The sequence below is a fragment of the Physeter macrocephalus genome, chromosome 14 (assembly GCF_002837175.3).
Source record: "Physeter macrocephalus isolate SW-GA chromosome 14, ASM283717v5, whole genome shotgun sequence".
Lineage (NCBI taxonomy): Eukaryota > Metazoa > Chordata > Mammalia > Artiodactyla > Physeteridae > Physeter > Physeter macrocephalus.
The window spans coordinates 10,831,509-10,848,270 of NC_041227.1; the positions used below are offsets into that span (position 1 = coordinate 10,831,509).

The following is a 16,762-nucleotide window of genomic DNA, read 5'->3' on the forward strand; positions in this document are numbered from 1 at the left end:
GCCCACTTCCCAGGTGTCCCGTGCGCAGTCAGTTGACTACCTTGCTGGGGGCGAGCCAGAGCCACCCTGTGGGGCCGTCCCGGGAGAGGCCAGCAGAGGCGGTGGGCCTGGGTGCAGCCAGGCCCTGCCTCTCCCCTCCCCACCTCTCCCAGGCCGTTGCCCTCACACCCTTGCGTCCATCGAGGCGGCCCTGGCCACAGGAAGTCCTGCCTCCCACGTGCCTCTCCACAGCCCTGCTGCCCCAGCAGCCTCCTGTGTGACTGGCAGGACCATCCGGGGGCACCGCCTCCCCAGGAGACAGGAGGAGGCCGCACGAAGCACCCTTCTCGGCGCCCACCCGGTGAGGCCCCAGCCGCAGGGCTGAGGCCTGTGTGCACATGGGCTCCCCACCCTCCCCGGTGCACAGAGGCGCATAGGTTCTTGGTCCAACTCCATTCTTTTCCTGGAATTCTCTGGCTTTCAGCTTCCCAAATCCACACTTCCCTGCTCACCACCCTCACCCACAGAACGTGAAAGGCACCTTTCTCTCCACTGTCTTCATGAATAAAGAAACAGGACCAATGACACAAATTTGACCCAAGTCACGTGCCAGCTCCCATGCCTCTCATCCTCGGCCCTCGGCGAGCCCTCAGAGGGAGCACGCCAGCCCACCCTGAGAATGCCAACAGAGGCCCTGGGAAACGGGGCACAGTCGCACTCGCTCAGCACCTGCTCTGGGAGGCCCCACTGGACAAGTGTCTCTCGAGCCCCAGGACCAGACCCAATGTTCCTGTGATGAGGACCAGTTGCACGAAAGGCCCTGGGGAGTAGGTTCATGGGTCAGGACTGGGACCTGGACACCAGCATTTAGCTAAGCGCCCGGGGAAGATTTTGATAATCAGTTTAGCCAGAGGCCCCGGTGGGGCACACACGGTATGTGACCTGCTTTCTCATGCATGACCGTTCCAATGTCCAGCCGTAACAATACACCCTGATCCCTTTCTTCAATAGCTGCAGAACATCCAACACAGGGAGAAAGCACAACTTATCTAATCCCTGGATATACAATCAGCTCATCTCTAGCTTTTCACCGTTACAAATAATGCCACCACGAACACCTCTACCTGTACATCTCTGCACACCTGCTTGAGAACTCCTGCTGGCTGAGTTTCTAGGTGTAGACAAACGTGGGGTCAAAGTGTGCACTAATCTTAAACTGCCCTCCAAAAATGCAGGCACCAAGGGCACTGCCTCCACGGTCTCAGGCTCGGGCTAACCCCCGTTCATCCTTCAAGCTTGTGCACGATGCCACCTCCTGCTGGCAGCCTTCCGTGACCACCCAGGGAAGGTTGGGTGTCTCCTCTCTAAGGCTGACCCCCTCAGTGTGCGCCTCCATCACATCCCTGTCCATGGGCCACCGCCACAATCTACTGCTCCCTTCCCAGTAAGATGGTCTAGAACACAGACCAGGGGCCCCAGTCTAGTTATCTGAGGGTTTCACATGCATCAGTAGGTGCTCAGTAATCTTTGTCAAACTGTAAGGAAGCAAAACGGCAATCAATTCAATCAAGACCACACGAAAAGGGGGACTTCCCTGCTGGTCCAGTGGTAAAGAATCCGCCTTACAATGCAGGGGACGCAGGTTCGATCCCTGGTGAGGCAACTAAGATCCGACATGCTGCGGGGCAACTAAGCCCGCACGCCACAACTAATGAGCTCGCGCACCTCAACTAGAGCCCGCGTGCCCTGGAGCCTGCGCGCCAGAACTAGAGCAGAGAAAACCCGCATGCCACAACTAGAGAGAAGCCCACGCGCCTCAAAGAGTATCCCTCGTGCTTCAACTAAGACCCAATGTAGCCAAAAATAAATAAACAATAAACAAATCTTAAAAAAAAAAAAAGACTACATGAAAAGGTTAAGTACCCCAAAACCATTCTGGGGGCTGAAGGTACGTGGTCAAGCCTGGATATCAGTTTCAGGACCGGCCTGAAGTCCAGGGCAGGCTTCTGTCTTCTGTCACTGTCATCACTGGGCTGGAAGACCTGACTCAGTCGCACCAGACCCCTGATTCCAACAAGCACCACCAGGTGGTGCTAGATCCCCGCTAGAGTCAGTCACTTCCCCGGGCCAACCTGTGGCTCAGTCAGAGGCTCCTCCAGCTGGGGGAGGAGCAGTGACGGTCCAGGGCCCGTTCCTCAAGGACACAGAAGCACCGTTTCTCAAGAGGAGCCTGGGTCCACAGGGTTTCATTATCAATATGTATTTCTGGAACAGAAGGCCATTTCCCCTCGTCCCCAGTAAGCCAGGACCCTCTCACGTTACCTTTCCAGGCTGCAGGGGACGTTTAAGAGGGTTCTGGTTTCTTCCTTGACGGGGCCGTCTTCTTTAACCTCCTCAGTCTCAGCCGTCACCCACTGGTGGTTTGCGAAGAACTCCTTGCACTTCCCATTGTGTGGCTCCAGGATTCGTTTGGGAGGCCGGGGAGGTGGGGGGATGTGCTCGGGTGGAGGCTCCAGGTCCTCGTGGGAGAGCTCTTTCCATTGTTCCTTGAAAAAGCAGCAAGAGGAAGTCCCATGAGATTTCACGTTTGGCTGATTTGTCAGGAAACCTGCTCCCCTTTAAGTGAGCAGAGGTGAGGGCTAGGTGAGGGGCCCTCTCAGCTTCTCGGGTCTCCAGCCATGTCCTTGGAAGATGAGATCTTATGAAAATAAAGTCTATTCTCCCTATTAATGATCTCTATGTGAGCACTTCAAAGGCAGAAATTGGAACATGGTGAAACCTTTCACAACTTTTAGCTATTTAAACACGAAGCCTAGCTATTTCCTCTGATCCAGGATACTGTTTCAACGTTTACAATGAACAGCCTCCTTCTTTACAGGCAAAAATTTAAAACCAACACACCTGGATTAAAGCAAAAGCACTGCTGACCTGTACTGAAGAGTCTCCCATGATGAACTTGGCGCCTTCGATCACAGCCAGGTAGGAGAAACGGAGCTGGTCTGCTGTCTGGATCAGTCCCATCCGAAATTTCCGCATTTCTAACAGAACTTTCTTGATATCAACAGAAGAAGGGTCTTTCCTTTTGTCCATCTGAAAGCCAGAGAGGAGACACAGCTCAGTGAGGTCCGAGCCTCAAGTACAATGTGACTGTATATGTCCTGGAGCGTGCCAGTTCCTACTCAGGAAAAGTCATAGCGAGGAAGGCAGAATTCTAGAAAATGTGGCAAAATTGGGACCATTTGAGCACAGGGGAAAAATGAGATGGAAGGGGATTCTCTGGATCTTCCTGGCTTCCACATTAAAATTAAGGGCCTCCGTTCAAACGAAGCTATTTAGGGTAAAGCTCCTTTCATGGGAAGGAAGCTGTTAAAAAGTGAAGATCAAAGCTAGTTTATTGCAGAGACAGTAACAGAGAAGCTGTGGCTGGGCCAGACTGGAGGTTAAAATGTGCTCCCTTCTCTTCCCGGGGTATTTAAGGGCTTCCTTACCAGCAAGAGGCAGGTGTCAGCCAGACAGAAGGTCCCCGACCTGCCGATGCCAGCGCTGCAGTGCACCACAATGGGGCCGTACTCCATGCTGAGCGACCCCGACTCGCGGACTTTGAAAAGGAAGTTCAGAAACGAGGCTGGTGATTCAGGGACTCCAAAGTCAGGCCACGTGGTATAGTGGAAATGTAAGATCTCTCGAGTTTCTTGAGACTGGAAGAGAAATATACTCATGACGATTCTAAGAGAATCACCTGTACAGAAATCACTAATTCCAAGTAAGCATGAAGTGCCTTTCCACCCACCTAACTCCAAGAGTAGCCTTAATGCTCAGATTTTTCTCCCTGGGTCCACAAACCCAGTGAACAAATACCAAGCCCCGAGTGGACCCCAGGCTGCTCCTGCTTCAACTGCCCCTCCTCCTTTAGGATGGAACAGTCTTGCCCACAAGACCCCTTGTCTCCAACGTTCTTCTCACTTCTGCCGTCTTCATGGTTACAACCGATTTCTGTCCGCCCCACAAGTCAAAATGATGCTTCGTTGCCACCCACAGCAATCTTGTCATCAAAGGCCTCGGGGTTTCACATGAAAGAGTGGAAACGTAACTGCACGTGTGGGGCACCAGCTCTGGGTAACTCGGGGCTTTCCTTACAGGACTATCTGGATGCCTCAGAGGATTGTCATTTTACAGAAAAAAGTTACCAACTCAGTCTCCAAAGACAGGAGGCTGCCACGTGTGGCTCAATATCTAGCTGAACAGATGGTCCACGATGAGGAGGAGGATGCCGACAAGACCAGCTACACTGGCCCCACTAGCGGAGCGCTTACCACGTTCCAGCGTGGGCACGAGAGCTCACTGAGTTCTCACAGCAATCCCTCAAGGCACGTAGTCCCGTTACTCCCATTTTCCAGATTAGAAGACTGAGGCTTGGCAGCTAACCCTCCATTAAGTGGGGGAGCAGGAGTTTAAATCTGAGCTTGCTTGACTCCACAGCCCGCTGCGGGAGCTCTTGAAAGGAGGACCCTGGCCCTTGTCCCCTAGCCCAATCTGCTCGCCGTGGAACAGAAAGAACGGCCTCTGGTGCTGTTTCCAGCTGCACTCCTGCCTCTGAGCCTCTGAGACTCCACTCCCAGGGTGGACAACTGGTCTCCAGGAGCAATGATCAAAATGCAGTTCTTGCTGAGGAGAGCACCCAACATCATACTAAGGTAAGAGCCCACAGTAATGGGAGCCAGTCACAGGGGAAGTAAGGCCTGCAGACAGGAACCACCCCAGCTGCGCAGCGCAAAGGGCCAAGCCAGTGAGTGCCTAGGTCACCTGGACAGCGGCTGATGGTGAAACACTTTGGGCCAAAGACCCGCCGACCGACAATGTCTCCCTTTGTTTGGCAAACGTCCATAACGTGCCTCCCATGTGCCCGGCACGATGAGGTAATGACCCCGCGCCCTGCCCTCCCAATGCTCACAGCTTAGTTACAGCAATCTTCCCTGACCCTAGTGTGATGAAAACGTGTGAAAGGACCCACAAAAACAGCAAGGACCTAACATCAGCAGAGAACACACAAGTGTCGCCCTGCACCAGCTATTACACATGCTGGTATCTTTCTGCAGAACGGGAAAAAATCTGCTTGTGACATTAGGATAACTTATAGAACCACACCAAACAATTCCATACTTTCCTCCCTAGAAAATGATCTCCTTATATCCTTTAATGGCTTAAAAGAGAAATGTGTCTTCTATTTTTTTGGAACAGAAAAGCACTTAAAAATAGATTTTTTAAAAAATGGAATAAGAAAACATGCCAAAAGCAAGTTCCTTCTTTTAATTCTTAAAAAGGTGTGCGTTATCTCCCGTTTACTCCCTCCCTCATGCCTGCCCACCTCTTCCTCAAGGAATTCATTCCAGACGTGTGCTCAGCCAGGTACACGTCTGACAAAAGACCGTTTCAAAACCACGTCTGTTAGAGCAAACAGATCTCCCCCAAACATCCAAGCTGCTGCCTCTGCTCTGCCACGCAAACAGCACAAACCTCCTCTGCTCTGTCCGAATTCTGTTTCCCTCAACAAGCAAAGGAAATTTTCTCAAGAGTTTACCAGAAGTCACTTGCAATGTCAGGCTTGCAAACGCTCAAAAGCATTAAAAAAGTCTACCACGTAATCCTCCAGGCACATTCCAACCCACTGCCAACGTTATTGCTGAAAATCCTCTGTATCAAACCCCTCCATAAATCACACCCCGAGAGCCCGCATGTGGCTATGGCCGGGATTGGGGCTAAAGCGCTAGCGCACAGGGGGCGGCGGGGGGACCTGGCCACGCGATTTTAACCTCTTCTCCACTTCCAGGCTACTGCGCTAAGTTCTCGATCTTACTTCGACTATTAATCCCACCCCAGGCGTCATGGTGACTATAAAGCAGTAAACTGAAAACTAAGATGCGAATATAACGCAAGAGCAGATCCCTCCTCTTCAGGCCCGGCCCACAAGCCCCAACGCCAGGCCCACTGCCCCCAGATAAACCCACATTCCTTCGACCCCACAGAACCTGCGAACCCTTCCCGGCACGTGCTCTGAGCCTGTGCTGCTCTCACACTGCACACGGACCACCTTCTGGAAGGCTTTCAAAAACCCTATCTGACAGGGGGGCAGACATAGAGACGTGGTGAGAACGGTGCCCTTTGCCTGAAGTCTGACAGCTTGATATGCTGGGGCCAGGAATCAGCCCCAGGCAGTCTGATTCCAGAAGGCAGGGGCTGACCGTGTTTGAGGGCATCCCCAGGAGCTGCCGTCTGCTCCCTTCCACTGTCCCCACTACAGGCATGGTTCCCCAGAGTGGTGGCTCCGGGCGAATCATTCAGCCTCCCAGAGGGCAGGGTCTTCCATGATGCCGCTTCTAGCACACTGCCCAGACATATTCCAAGACCATCATTTAATGATAGCCAGCAGGTGGTGTTACAAATTCTCCCCACACATGGGCTTCCCTGGTGGCGCAGTGGTTAACAATCCGCCTGCCAAGGCAGGGGACACGGGTTCGAGCCCTGGTCCGGGAAGATCCCACATGCTGTGGAGCAACTAAGCCCGTGCGCCACAACTACTGAGCCTGCGCTCTAGAGCCCTCGAGCCACAACTACTGAAGCCCACGCACCTAGAGCCCACGCTACGCAACAAAGAGTAGCCTCCGCTCGCCGCAACTAGAGAAAGCCCGCGCACAGCAATTAAGACCCAACGCAGCCAAAAATAAAATAAATGAGATAAATAAATTTATTTAAATAAATAATAAATAAATAAATTCTCCCCACACAAACAAGCCCAAGACTTCATCTAGAAAACTTACACTGACTATGAACTGGGAGTCAGCCCTGGAGGGCCCTTCTTCCCTCACTTTGGACTAAAGAGACTGTGGACCACAAGAGAGGCCCACGTGCTCTGCTGGTATTTCACTCACAGGCCATCACTTTAGTCCCTCTGCAGTTGCAAAGGCAGGAGCAGGAACAGGTAAGTTCTAGGTTAGAACTCCCTTTCTCCTAAGAACTGGTGTTAACTAGTGTTGGGAGAGAGCTCTGTGGAGAAGGAGGCAGGTAAGACCCGTCCCCCACCCCCAGGCACCTCTGGTCACCCATAAGTAAGTAAGCAGGTAAGCTCTACTCACCACAGTGCAAAACTACTTCTTACTCGGCGCACAGAAAACCACTGGCATAAACAACCGGTGTTAAGTAGTATCACCCAAGTGAAAAGACATCTCAACCAGTAACTGTCTGAAGTACTTAAGCGCATGCCATACTCACTGTGAGGTTTTCCAATTCTAGTTGTCGTACTGTGTAATATGACTTAATATCTTCAGAGATCAATGTCAATTTCAAATTTGTGTCTTCAAAGATCATTTCTTCTTCTTCTTTTTGTGGCCAGTACTGTGCACATTTTAACTAGGGGAGAAAATAACGTTGAATTATTGTGAGCAACTGACTGTCTTCCTATGGAGGTTTGAAGTACCGTCCACGAGCTTTATGATAACCCAAAGACCCAGGGTTTTCTGACCTTGGAGGTCGCCATCAATGTAACCCTGCCTGCCTCCAGAGGAGATGGGGAGGGGTCTGTGAAGGTCTAGACCAGGACTAGTCGGGCAGACAGGACCTGCACTTCCAAACCCAGCTGCCCCGGTTTTCCACACAGCGAAGTGTTCCAGGGGTCTGATCCTCTCCCTATCACCCATGAGGGAAGCCAGATGGCACGTAAGGTTTAGTCTCTCAGGAACTACTTTCCGTAGCCATTTCAAAGGTTATCAAGAACCTGATGGGTGCTCTGGGCATAGCGCAGACTCCTTACCCTGGGGATGATAACCAAGACTAGAAGAGACCACACGAAACACCGTAAAAAGCTTGAAGGGCTGTAATCAAATGCAAACCAGAATCTAGAAGGCTTGCAGAGGGGTCCTCCAAGGCTGGGGATCACCCACTGCCCCACCCCACCCTTTCATTCTGGTTTGGTTCAGTTCAGAAAAATCCCTTGTTCTAGTTTAAAAATTTTAGAAACTACTTGATGCTCTTGATTTAAACGTAGCTCATTAACATTTTTCCTTACAGCAAGCAAACTCCCAAAGATTTGGTTTCATTTAGAGTTTAAGAAAGAAAATCTGAGTCAAATTTAGTGGCATGCTTTGCTTGAGCCAAGTTTCTATGCCAGACACTCCTGGTTGCTGATGACCGTTCTGGATAAGAAGAGCAGGTAGATGGGGCTAAGCTGCCAGGGCCATCGCCGGAGGAACCGACATGTCCCCAGACAGAGGGACCCTCAAAGGCGGTATGAATTCCAGCAAATGAAATATCAGTGTGTGTAAACAGCTCTTTGGGAAACGGTACAAGTTCAAGACCCTTGTAATTGAACATGCATTGACTCAGAGGAGCCAGGAGGCTCTTGAAGAGGCTGAAGACAGAACAACAAAAGCCCATCGGTCCTGCTTTAATGAAAACCAAAGCAACAGAAAAAGGGAGGGAAACAAATTAAGAAACACCACACTGAAATGCCAACATAGCATCAAACTTTATGGTTCCCAAACAGAAGGCCAATAAGGTTTTCTAAAGAGCCTGGACACTGGCCTGTTTTAAAGTTTTGGCCAGTTTCACCCTCCCTGCACCAATGATGAGTGCCAAAGATGAACCCCTGGAACAGAGCCCATCTGTCAGCACCAAAGAGATCCCGCCACTCAGGACACAGAAGCATCAATGGCATGGCACGATCCCATGCTTAGCCAAAGTGGGCGAGGCAGATGACAGCAAGACTTCAGGAGATGCTCAAAGGATGCATTCATTCCCACACTTCAAATCATTAGACCTGTATAATGCCTTGAGACTCCAGAAACAGAGACTGCCCCGGTAGGTCCAAAACCACGTGTGCTGGAGTGGGCGCCCAATTCAGTGAGCAGACCAAGAGTAAAGCAAAGAAGCAGAAATGCAGAATGGCGAGTTGCTACCGAAGAAGAGGCCAATGTTTTCATGCCTCATGGGCAGGAAAGGCAAGTCTTTTCAATCTCATGTCCACACAGCAAGCACTCACTTTCAAAAGCAAATATAAAGCCTTCTAAATCTCTGTAATCTGGGTAAAGAGCAAGACTTTGGAACTCTACAGCTGAGGAATTCTGGCACACACTAAGTGTTAATACTTATTTAAAAAATAGGAGTTCTTAAAAGAACTCTTAGGCATCTATAGCAACATGCCACGGTCTGCTCTCTGTCATTTTCTGCAGAAATTTTTATTGTAAACATATGCAACCAAACAAAACAAAATAAGCACAATATCAACTACTTCCTGTTATCCTATTTAGTTGATGCATAGTGACCGGAAAAGGAGATTTATTTTATTAGAAAGCAGTCCTTCATCAGGGTTAAAATTGAGGCATGTCTTGGGTTGGCACCAAACAGCCACGTGGCAGTGCCCAAGTGCTGGCATCTGTCATACCTGCTGTTACCACCATGAAGGCGGGTGTGAGAGAGTCCTTGCTTGGGTCCATCTAAAACAAAGAGCTACGCCATCTTGAGAAAAATCCATGCAAGTCATCTGGGGTGAGCCTGTGATGGGTGATTTGGCTGAAAGAAGAATGAACACAGAGAACTAAAAGCAGAGTACGAGAGAGATGCACAAAGCCTAAAGCACCTGTGATACAAAACCTACTGTCTGGGGCCTGAAAGCACTTGAAATCAAAACAGCATCTTTGGTAGGGATTTCAGGGGAGAGATATGGGCGATGTTTCTGGTTGAACATGGCCTTGCTACTTCCCCAGCCTAGACAACAAGCCCAGCCCCTACACACAACACACTCTATCCCATCATGTCTAAACTCAGTTTTTAAATTGAATGAATGAGAACTTTGGCCATTTGGATGACCACAGTCTAACACACACAATCATTTTCTGCACAATGCTTTTCCAGGAAGCACAGGGTCCCAAAAGGGTAACGGGCAGGTCTGCCAAAAATACAGGGAGAACATCTTCCACTATTTGGTGAAAGAAGGAAACCAGAAAACAAATATGCATTACACGGAAACGCTCTGCAAGCTGGTTTTTACCACGGGCTGTGTGGAGAAGTTATAATTAGATTAGTTGAGCAAACAAGGCACTGCAATTTCTTATAATCTGCCCCAGTCAGCCCTTATGGGGTGATAACGTTGAGGCCGAATTAAAAATGTTTATACCAAGGAAACTTTAAGAACCATAAACCATACGTTGCTTTCCATGCCCATCTGCAGGCCCAAAAGACCCACAGTAAAAAGAAGAGCTGAAAAGGAAAACAGGGACTACTGTCACATCATCACAGTAAACTAGAATAAAAACCAACTAGCTTTTTTTTTTTTTTTTTTAAATGGTCAACATAGCAGTCCAAGGGGAAAGGTTGTCACCGTGGATCTGTGGTCCATTTATGGTTGGCCTTGGGTGGGCGACAACCAAGAGCAGGGCCTGGTGACGAACATGTGACTGCAGTACAGGGACACCACTCCTTGTGTCCTGTGGCAACAGTAGCTAAAGCAAACCGCGTGCAAATAGCAAAGAGGTTTCACCTGAACTTTCAGTAACAAATAAAAGGCAAATGCAACTTATCTGATGATTTTAAAATAAATAAGTCATGATTTAAAATTCTCAACCCTCCATACGACTACAGAATGTTTCTCAACTGAGGGCAATTCTGCCTCCCAGGGGGCACTGGACAATGTCTGGGGACATTTCTGATGGCTTCAACCTGGGGTGGGGGTGATACTGGCATCCGGTGGGCAGAGACCAGGGATCCTGCTAAACACCCTCCAACGCGCAGGCCGGCCCCCCATGACAGAGAGCGATCCGGCCCAAACGTCAGCAGCGCTGAGGCTAGAAGACCCCGAAGGGTCATCTGTGCTCAGCACCTGCACCGGCCACCGTGTTTCACTTCCCTTTGCGGAGTGCGTGTGTTGCGGGAACCTCGTGTTTTGTTTCTTTACTCAAAATTGCTGACAAGAGTGGTGATGGGTGAGGGTTTGCTTCACATTTGCAACTTCACATTGTATTAATCAAGCCACTGCAGAGAAAATCAAAAACCACTCTCACTGTAAACATTTTTTTCTGAGACAAGAAACATTACTGCATCAACTGAACACTCAGGTAAGCTCTTTACACCTGTGACTGTGGAGCGAATAAATACTCTCTTTCAAGAAAAGGAGGCAGAGGCAAAAGTATGATTTTAAACATGTGTCGTCGTAAGAAGGCCATTTGTTGTAACCAAGACCATTCCTTTCCAGGTGGGGGAGGGAAGAGGCTTTGTGGCGAGTGCTTTACTGCTTTAGGTTTTCACCGCTCACGTTTCCTTTGATGTGTTACTTCTTTGCACTTGTATTTTTTCCCTTTAGGGCCACGACTGTGCTTTCTTCAGAGGGGTGGCGTCTCCAGAGCCTTCATGTTCTCCTGGCAAGGCACAGCCGCATCCCGACGCAGCCAGGACGACTGCGACAGCAGTGCCCCCGCTGAGCCCCAGAGAGCACAGTGCCAGCACCTGGCCAGGCCTGGGCCACATGCTCCTACCGGCCTCCATGCTCCTCAGCCCACTTCCTCCCGGGGGCTCCGGGGCCTCCACCTCTGAGGCTGCGGAGCCCTGGAGGGGCGGTGGCGGTGCTGGTGCTGGCCGTGAGTGTCGCGGGAAGCGGGCGGGAGCCAGGGGGGCGAGGATGCGGCATCTATTCCCTACTTCGAAGACGTGTGGGGAGGAAGAGTACAGCCACCGCGGCCCCAAGGGAAGCAACGTGGGATGCCGGGAAGTGGGGCGAGTGTGATTCGGATCATTAGCCCAGAGAACTGGCAAGAAACTTAAAAAAAAGAGCAATTTAATAAAATAAATAAACGTTTGTCCTGGCTGGAGTCAGGAGACGGAAGGCGGGGCTGGGGGTCCAGGTTAACTAGGGCCCAACCGTACCCGGTCCGGTAGCCACATTATGCATATCCTGGGAGGCAGGGGGAGCCCCAGCAGAGTTTCAGCTGTGAAGAGGTGTGGTGAGACTTGCTTTAGAAAGATCATTCGGGATATAGGACGCAGGAGAGACTGAGGAGAGCCGTCGAAGGGCAGGAGGTGGCCTGAACAAACGCACACCTCGAGTCCACGTTGCAAAGAACTTGGAAGAAAGGAACACACACCCTGAAGTGAAGCACAAGCAGACAATGTCCACATTAAAGAGGTGTGGCCAGGAGCCAAGCATCGGGGGATTTTTCGGAGGCGAACCCAGGGTCCAGCTGCTCCCACAGCTCAGGTGCAGAGAGGCACGCTTTTGCCAGCCAGAAAAAGCAAATATGATGAAGATACAGTAGGAACTCGCTTTTCAAAATAAAACTCTGCTTACACAGCTCCACAAGGCAAGCACAGCAGCACACAAAGCAGGAGAGAGACTGACAGGTGAGAGGAAAGCAGGACACACGCATCACACACTGGAGAGACTGACTGATGGGGGCAGGGTGGAGAACAGGTCAAGGGCAGTTTGACTTTTTTCCCTCTTTTAAATTCACCTACGTATCTGACTTGTTCACATTAAACATGTATTTGTATACAGCTTCTTTATGTTTTTCTAATAGAAATAGAAAAGCAACTCAAGGAAATAAACACAGACAGATGTCGACCTTGTGGACTGGCATCCACACGGGCAGCGATGCAGTGGATGACTTACCGAGCCTTTCTCCATCACTCTGTTGAGCATGACAACGCCCCTGCTTTTCTGCTCCCACACCATCTCCCAAAAGTGACCGCAGGTATTGGGCAAAGGGCCCTGCAAACACACAATGCACAGTGTATGCATTTTACACACAAACACGTTCCAGTGCAAGCTCGCTGTTGGCGGTGAGTGGATGACAGGGCCCTCAGGCAGCGTCGTGGCCATGGCTGGGACAGGGACCCGCCTCTCCCTGCCTAGTGGTAACCACAATTATATTTCCTACCACGCGGTGAAAGGTCATTTCTGCACCTCAGGGCTGGTTCAGAGCTGAGTGATGGAGGAGAGAAAACACAGATTCTGCTTTCTGGTTTGGGCTGGCCAGCTGAGGGGCTCCACCGAGAACCATGCCTTAGGGCGGGTGGTATAGCGAATAAAACTCCTGGCTGCAGGAGAGAGGTAGTGTGGGGAAGGGGTCAACAGGGACGCTTCTGACGGCTTGGTCCCAGCTCCAATCACTTACTGTCTGTGTGACCTCGTACAAGTCACCCCACCTCTCCTTGCCTCAGTTTCTCCACCTATTCACAGGGTTGTGAAGGTTAACTATGTTCATATATCAATACTTATTAGGCCTTACCACAGTACCTGGAATACAGTAAACACCCGATAAAATGTACCGATTATTATTACTATTAATAATGGTTAACCTGACCACAGACAGCCTTCATCCTTGGACCAAGGAACATGAGATGTGGACACACAAATGGTCAGGCAGGTGGCTCAAGGGGTATGGTGTCACCGGGGCCTGTCTCACTCCAGCCCCCCGGCAACGGGCACAGATGTTTACTGGATATAGGGTATGAACGCTTCGAATTTGCCTCAATTTTTAGTGCTGCCTGGAAGGGACATCACCTATCACCCGCACGACAGAGCATGTCACCTCCTCTGGCCAGCACCACTTCTTCTAAAATGGTTTCCATTCACTTTCATCCAAGATCTCCTCAGTCTTGACATCTTTTCCCTTTAAGTCTCACTGAGCTTCCCCCGACCATAGAGCCCTCGGTGCCCTCTCGCTTCCTTCCCTGAACTTATCTGGGATTTGCTGCCTAAACCTGACAAATCCTTGCTCCTTACAGAGTCTCAGGCAATAGCCGATTCCATGGTAACCCCTTCCAGCCAACTGACAGAAAAACGGCTCCAGGCAGGTAGGAATCAGGGGTCCCATGGCTGGGTACGAGGACCCTATTGCCAGGTCCCCAGAGCGGTGGCTCTTGTTACTCCCCTGCCCCCATACTTCACCCCAGTTTAGAATGGGTCTGAGGGAATAAAAATCCTATAAGATCTGAAAGGATACACGCCAAACTCAGCCAGCACTTGAAGATGGACATGAAGGCCAGCATCTGTGACATTATTCTCTACACTTAAAAAAAATGAGACTGTAGCCTTGCATTATTTGCATAATGAACAACATAAAAATAAAAAACGGGCAGGGTTTTTTCGGTTTTGTGGCTTGGAAAATATTTCAGTCATATTGTCTAGGGATGTAACTTTGGGGTCAGGCTGCTTCAATCCCGTATGTAAATCTCAGGGCAGAGGGAGACCATGTAAGCAGTTGGATATAACCATGGTACAACCTGACAGACAGAAAGACCTTCAGATGTGCCGAGGAAGCACTAGGGAACAGGGGTGGGGAGGATAGCGGTGCAGAAGTTTCCATGGTGATTTCTAACGCTCCATGTGACTTTACAGACCCTATCTTTGCTTTGGGCTTCCTGACCCCACACCAAAGCTGAATGGCTGAAATTAGGAAGTAAGAAACTTGACTACTTCTAAAAGGAGAAGTTCCCAAGAAGCCACTTTTGCCTCAACCTCTTCCCGCCAGCCTGCCACCACCAAGGTCTCGCTCCTTCTCATCCCCACTCCAGAGGTGCTGGGAGGACCATGGCTGAGGGCCTGGGGACTGACGTCCCATACACTGACTGGGGGGCACAAGGGCCAACTGTGGTCACGTGCGGAAAGGAACTGCGACAGGACAAAAGGGACAGTAAAGAAGGGCCACCAGGGATACGCCCTGCCCCAAAGCAGACTTTGTTCACTGCACCTTCTGGCTTCATTGTCATTTTAGTCTCCAAATATTAAGCAGTTATGACGTTCACAATCACCCTATAACGCAAACCCAATACACTACTGATAAAAACTGATACGCGATGAAAAAACAAAAATTAGGATTAAAAAAAGAGAGAGAAACTTAGACTGTTTAGACCAATTTACAGGTAACAGATTAAGACTTGAGAAAATTAATTAAAAAGAAACTCCTTTATCCCCTTTCCCAGATACCCATGGTCTTTGGGTCATACACCAGTACGTGTTTCACAAAAGGTCAATTATTAAACCACTTTTATGATTTTTTTTCCCATAAAGATGCCAAAAACCAGTGGGAGTTTCAAGTGATTCTGCATGCTCGTCCACATAACCTACCCCCTCCATGCACCCCCCACCCCCGCGAGAATGAGCACCATGGAGAGGAATTCTGAATGGCCATCTGGACAAAGATCCCTCGTCTATTGCTAACCCTCTTAGATTTCCATGAGCAGCACTGGATACTCTGAGGCGAATACTTATGGACTCAACACAGGTACTGCTCTCCTCTAGCTGCTGCCTCTGTCAACAGACCACAGGCCACTCTGGCATTTTATTGCTATTTTCTATAAACCCAGCAATGCCATACTTCCCAGAAAAGATTCATGTCACGACCAGACTGAATCTCTGAAGGAAGACTTTTTCCTTCCTTGTTGCTTTTTTGGGTTGTTTAAAACCTGATCTTCTAAACAGATGTGACAGATTTTATTTGAGGTGTAGACAACAGCACTCTGAAACTCTTACGTTGACATCAAGTAAGGCAAAAACCATTAGAGTCAAATTCAAACAATCCGTTTACCTGCGTGAGAATGTAACTCCTTTGGGCTTCTTCCATTTTTATCAAACTAGCATTGATATAGTCGTTATCTTCTTGATGAAGTTTAATCCGACTATGGTCAACTGAAAGGCAAACCAGAACTCAGAGGTTAGTCCTGGAGGACCCAAGTGTCCAGGCAGACAGTGCGCCCCATGGGGAAAAGCAAAGAAGGTGAGTTGGTGGCACGAAGGGCGTTCACATTGGCTGAGGCCAAGCTGTTTTAATTGAGATTAGTTATCAATATGGGAACGACTAGTATTTTCAGAAAGGTTTTTGGAAGTGTTTGAAACTTAACATGAAACAGCAACAGAGACAAACTATACTAAAACACAGACTATGTCCTGTTTGGGAAATCTGTTTTTAGGCTATATCGTCTTATGATATTTGTTACTGTCCCCACAACTTGGAAGACTGGGGAAAGGGGATGTCAAGGGATCTGTTCTCTGATACCTAATATATACTTTTAAAGGATAAAAATAACAGTGGCTTCAATCTTTAAAAGGGAAAAAAATCCACCAAAAATTCCACCCAGTGCCCAGAGCTCTAGTTGGTACAATGAGCTAAGTACATAAGACTTATGATCACACCCCAACCTCACCTATGCCTAATGGTTCGAAGATTAAGTGGCCTAAGTATACAACAGTGTGAAAAGTCATACCTTGAATTCCTTGATACGAGGTTGTTGTTTTTTTTCAAAGTCCAAGTATAACATAAATCTCATGATCAAAGACACTTAAAAGAGAGTTTAACTGGAAAAAATAAACTCTGAATCCAAAACACTGAAAGTCTATTAAATGTAACTTTCAGAAGAGTTTTTAAAAATAAGCTTGCATTTGGAAGGTCTGCCCGGGTTACTGAAAAAGCACAGCCCCCTTTCTTTTCCCCTTTACCATAACTTTGTCACAAAAGCCACGTTTCCCTGAGGGCCACCTTCCTTATCCTGCTAGTGCAGCTAACAAGAGCAGGTGGGTATTTTTATTTCTGGTACAACACAATGGACGGTAAACTCAGGTGACCATCCATAAATAGTTCTCCCCCTGCCCAGTGGGAAAGGAAAAGTTAATGGGGATAAGTGGTTTGGGGCTTCTAATTCGAAAGGATTCCAAAGAGATGTTTTAGGAAATTAGCCACTGTTTGGAATAATGTTTCTCATCATAGAGGGTTAATACAAACTGAAATACTTGGGTAATATTTAA

General features: G+C 49.1%; 1 protein-coding gene across 3 annotated transcripts in view; it reads right to left on the reverse strand.

Annotated features, from left to right (window-relative positions):
* PTPN1 (protein tyrosine phosphatase non-receptor type 1) overlaps positions 1-16,762 on the reverse strand; it is a 67,030-nt gene that overhangs the window by 3,327 nt on the left and 46,941 nt on the right. For 2 of the 3 annotated variants that reach the window (XM_007128031.4, XM_007128032.4), the window contains 6 exons: positions 15,549-15,649; positions 12,629-12,727; positions 7,246-7,383; positions 3,468-3,677; positions 2,908-3,069; positions 2,302-2,525 (listed from right to left, as the gene is read on the reverse strand). In XM_007128031.4, coding sequence (XP_007128093.1) covers positions 2,302-2,525; positions 2,908-3,069; positions 3,468-3,677; positions 7,246-7,383; positions 12,629-12,727; positions 15,549-15,649 — 934 coding nt within the window. The remainder of the gene's footprint in view (positions 1-2,301; positions 2,526-2,907; positions 3,070-3,467; positions 3,678-7,245; positions 7,384-12,628; positions 12,728-15,548; positions 15,650-16,762) is intronic. The other variant, XM_028498449.2, reaches the window with a different exon arrangement.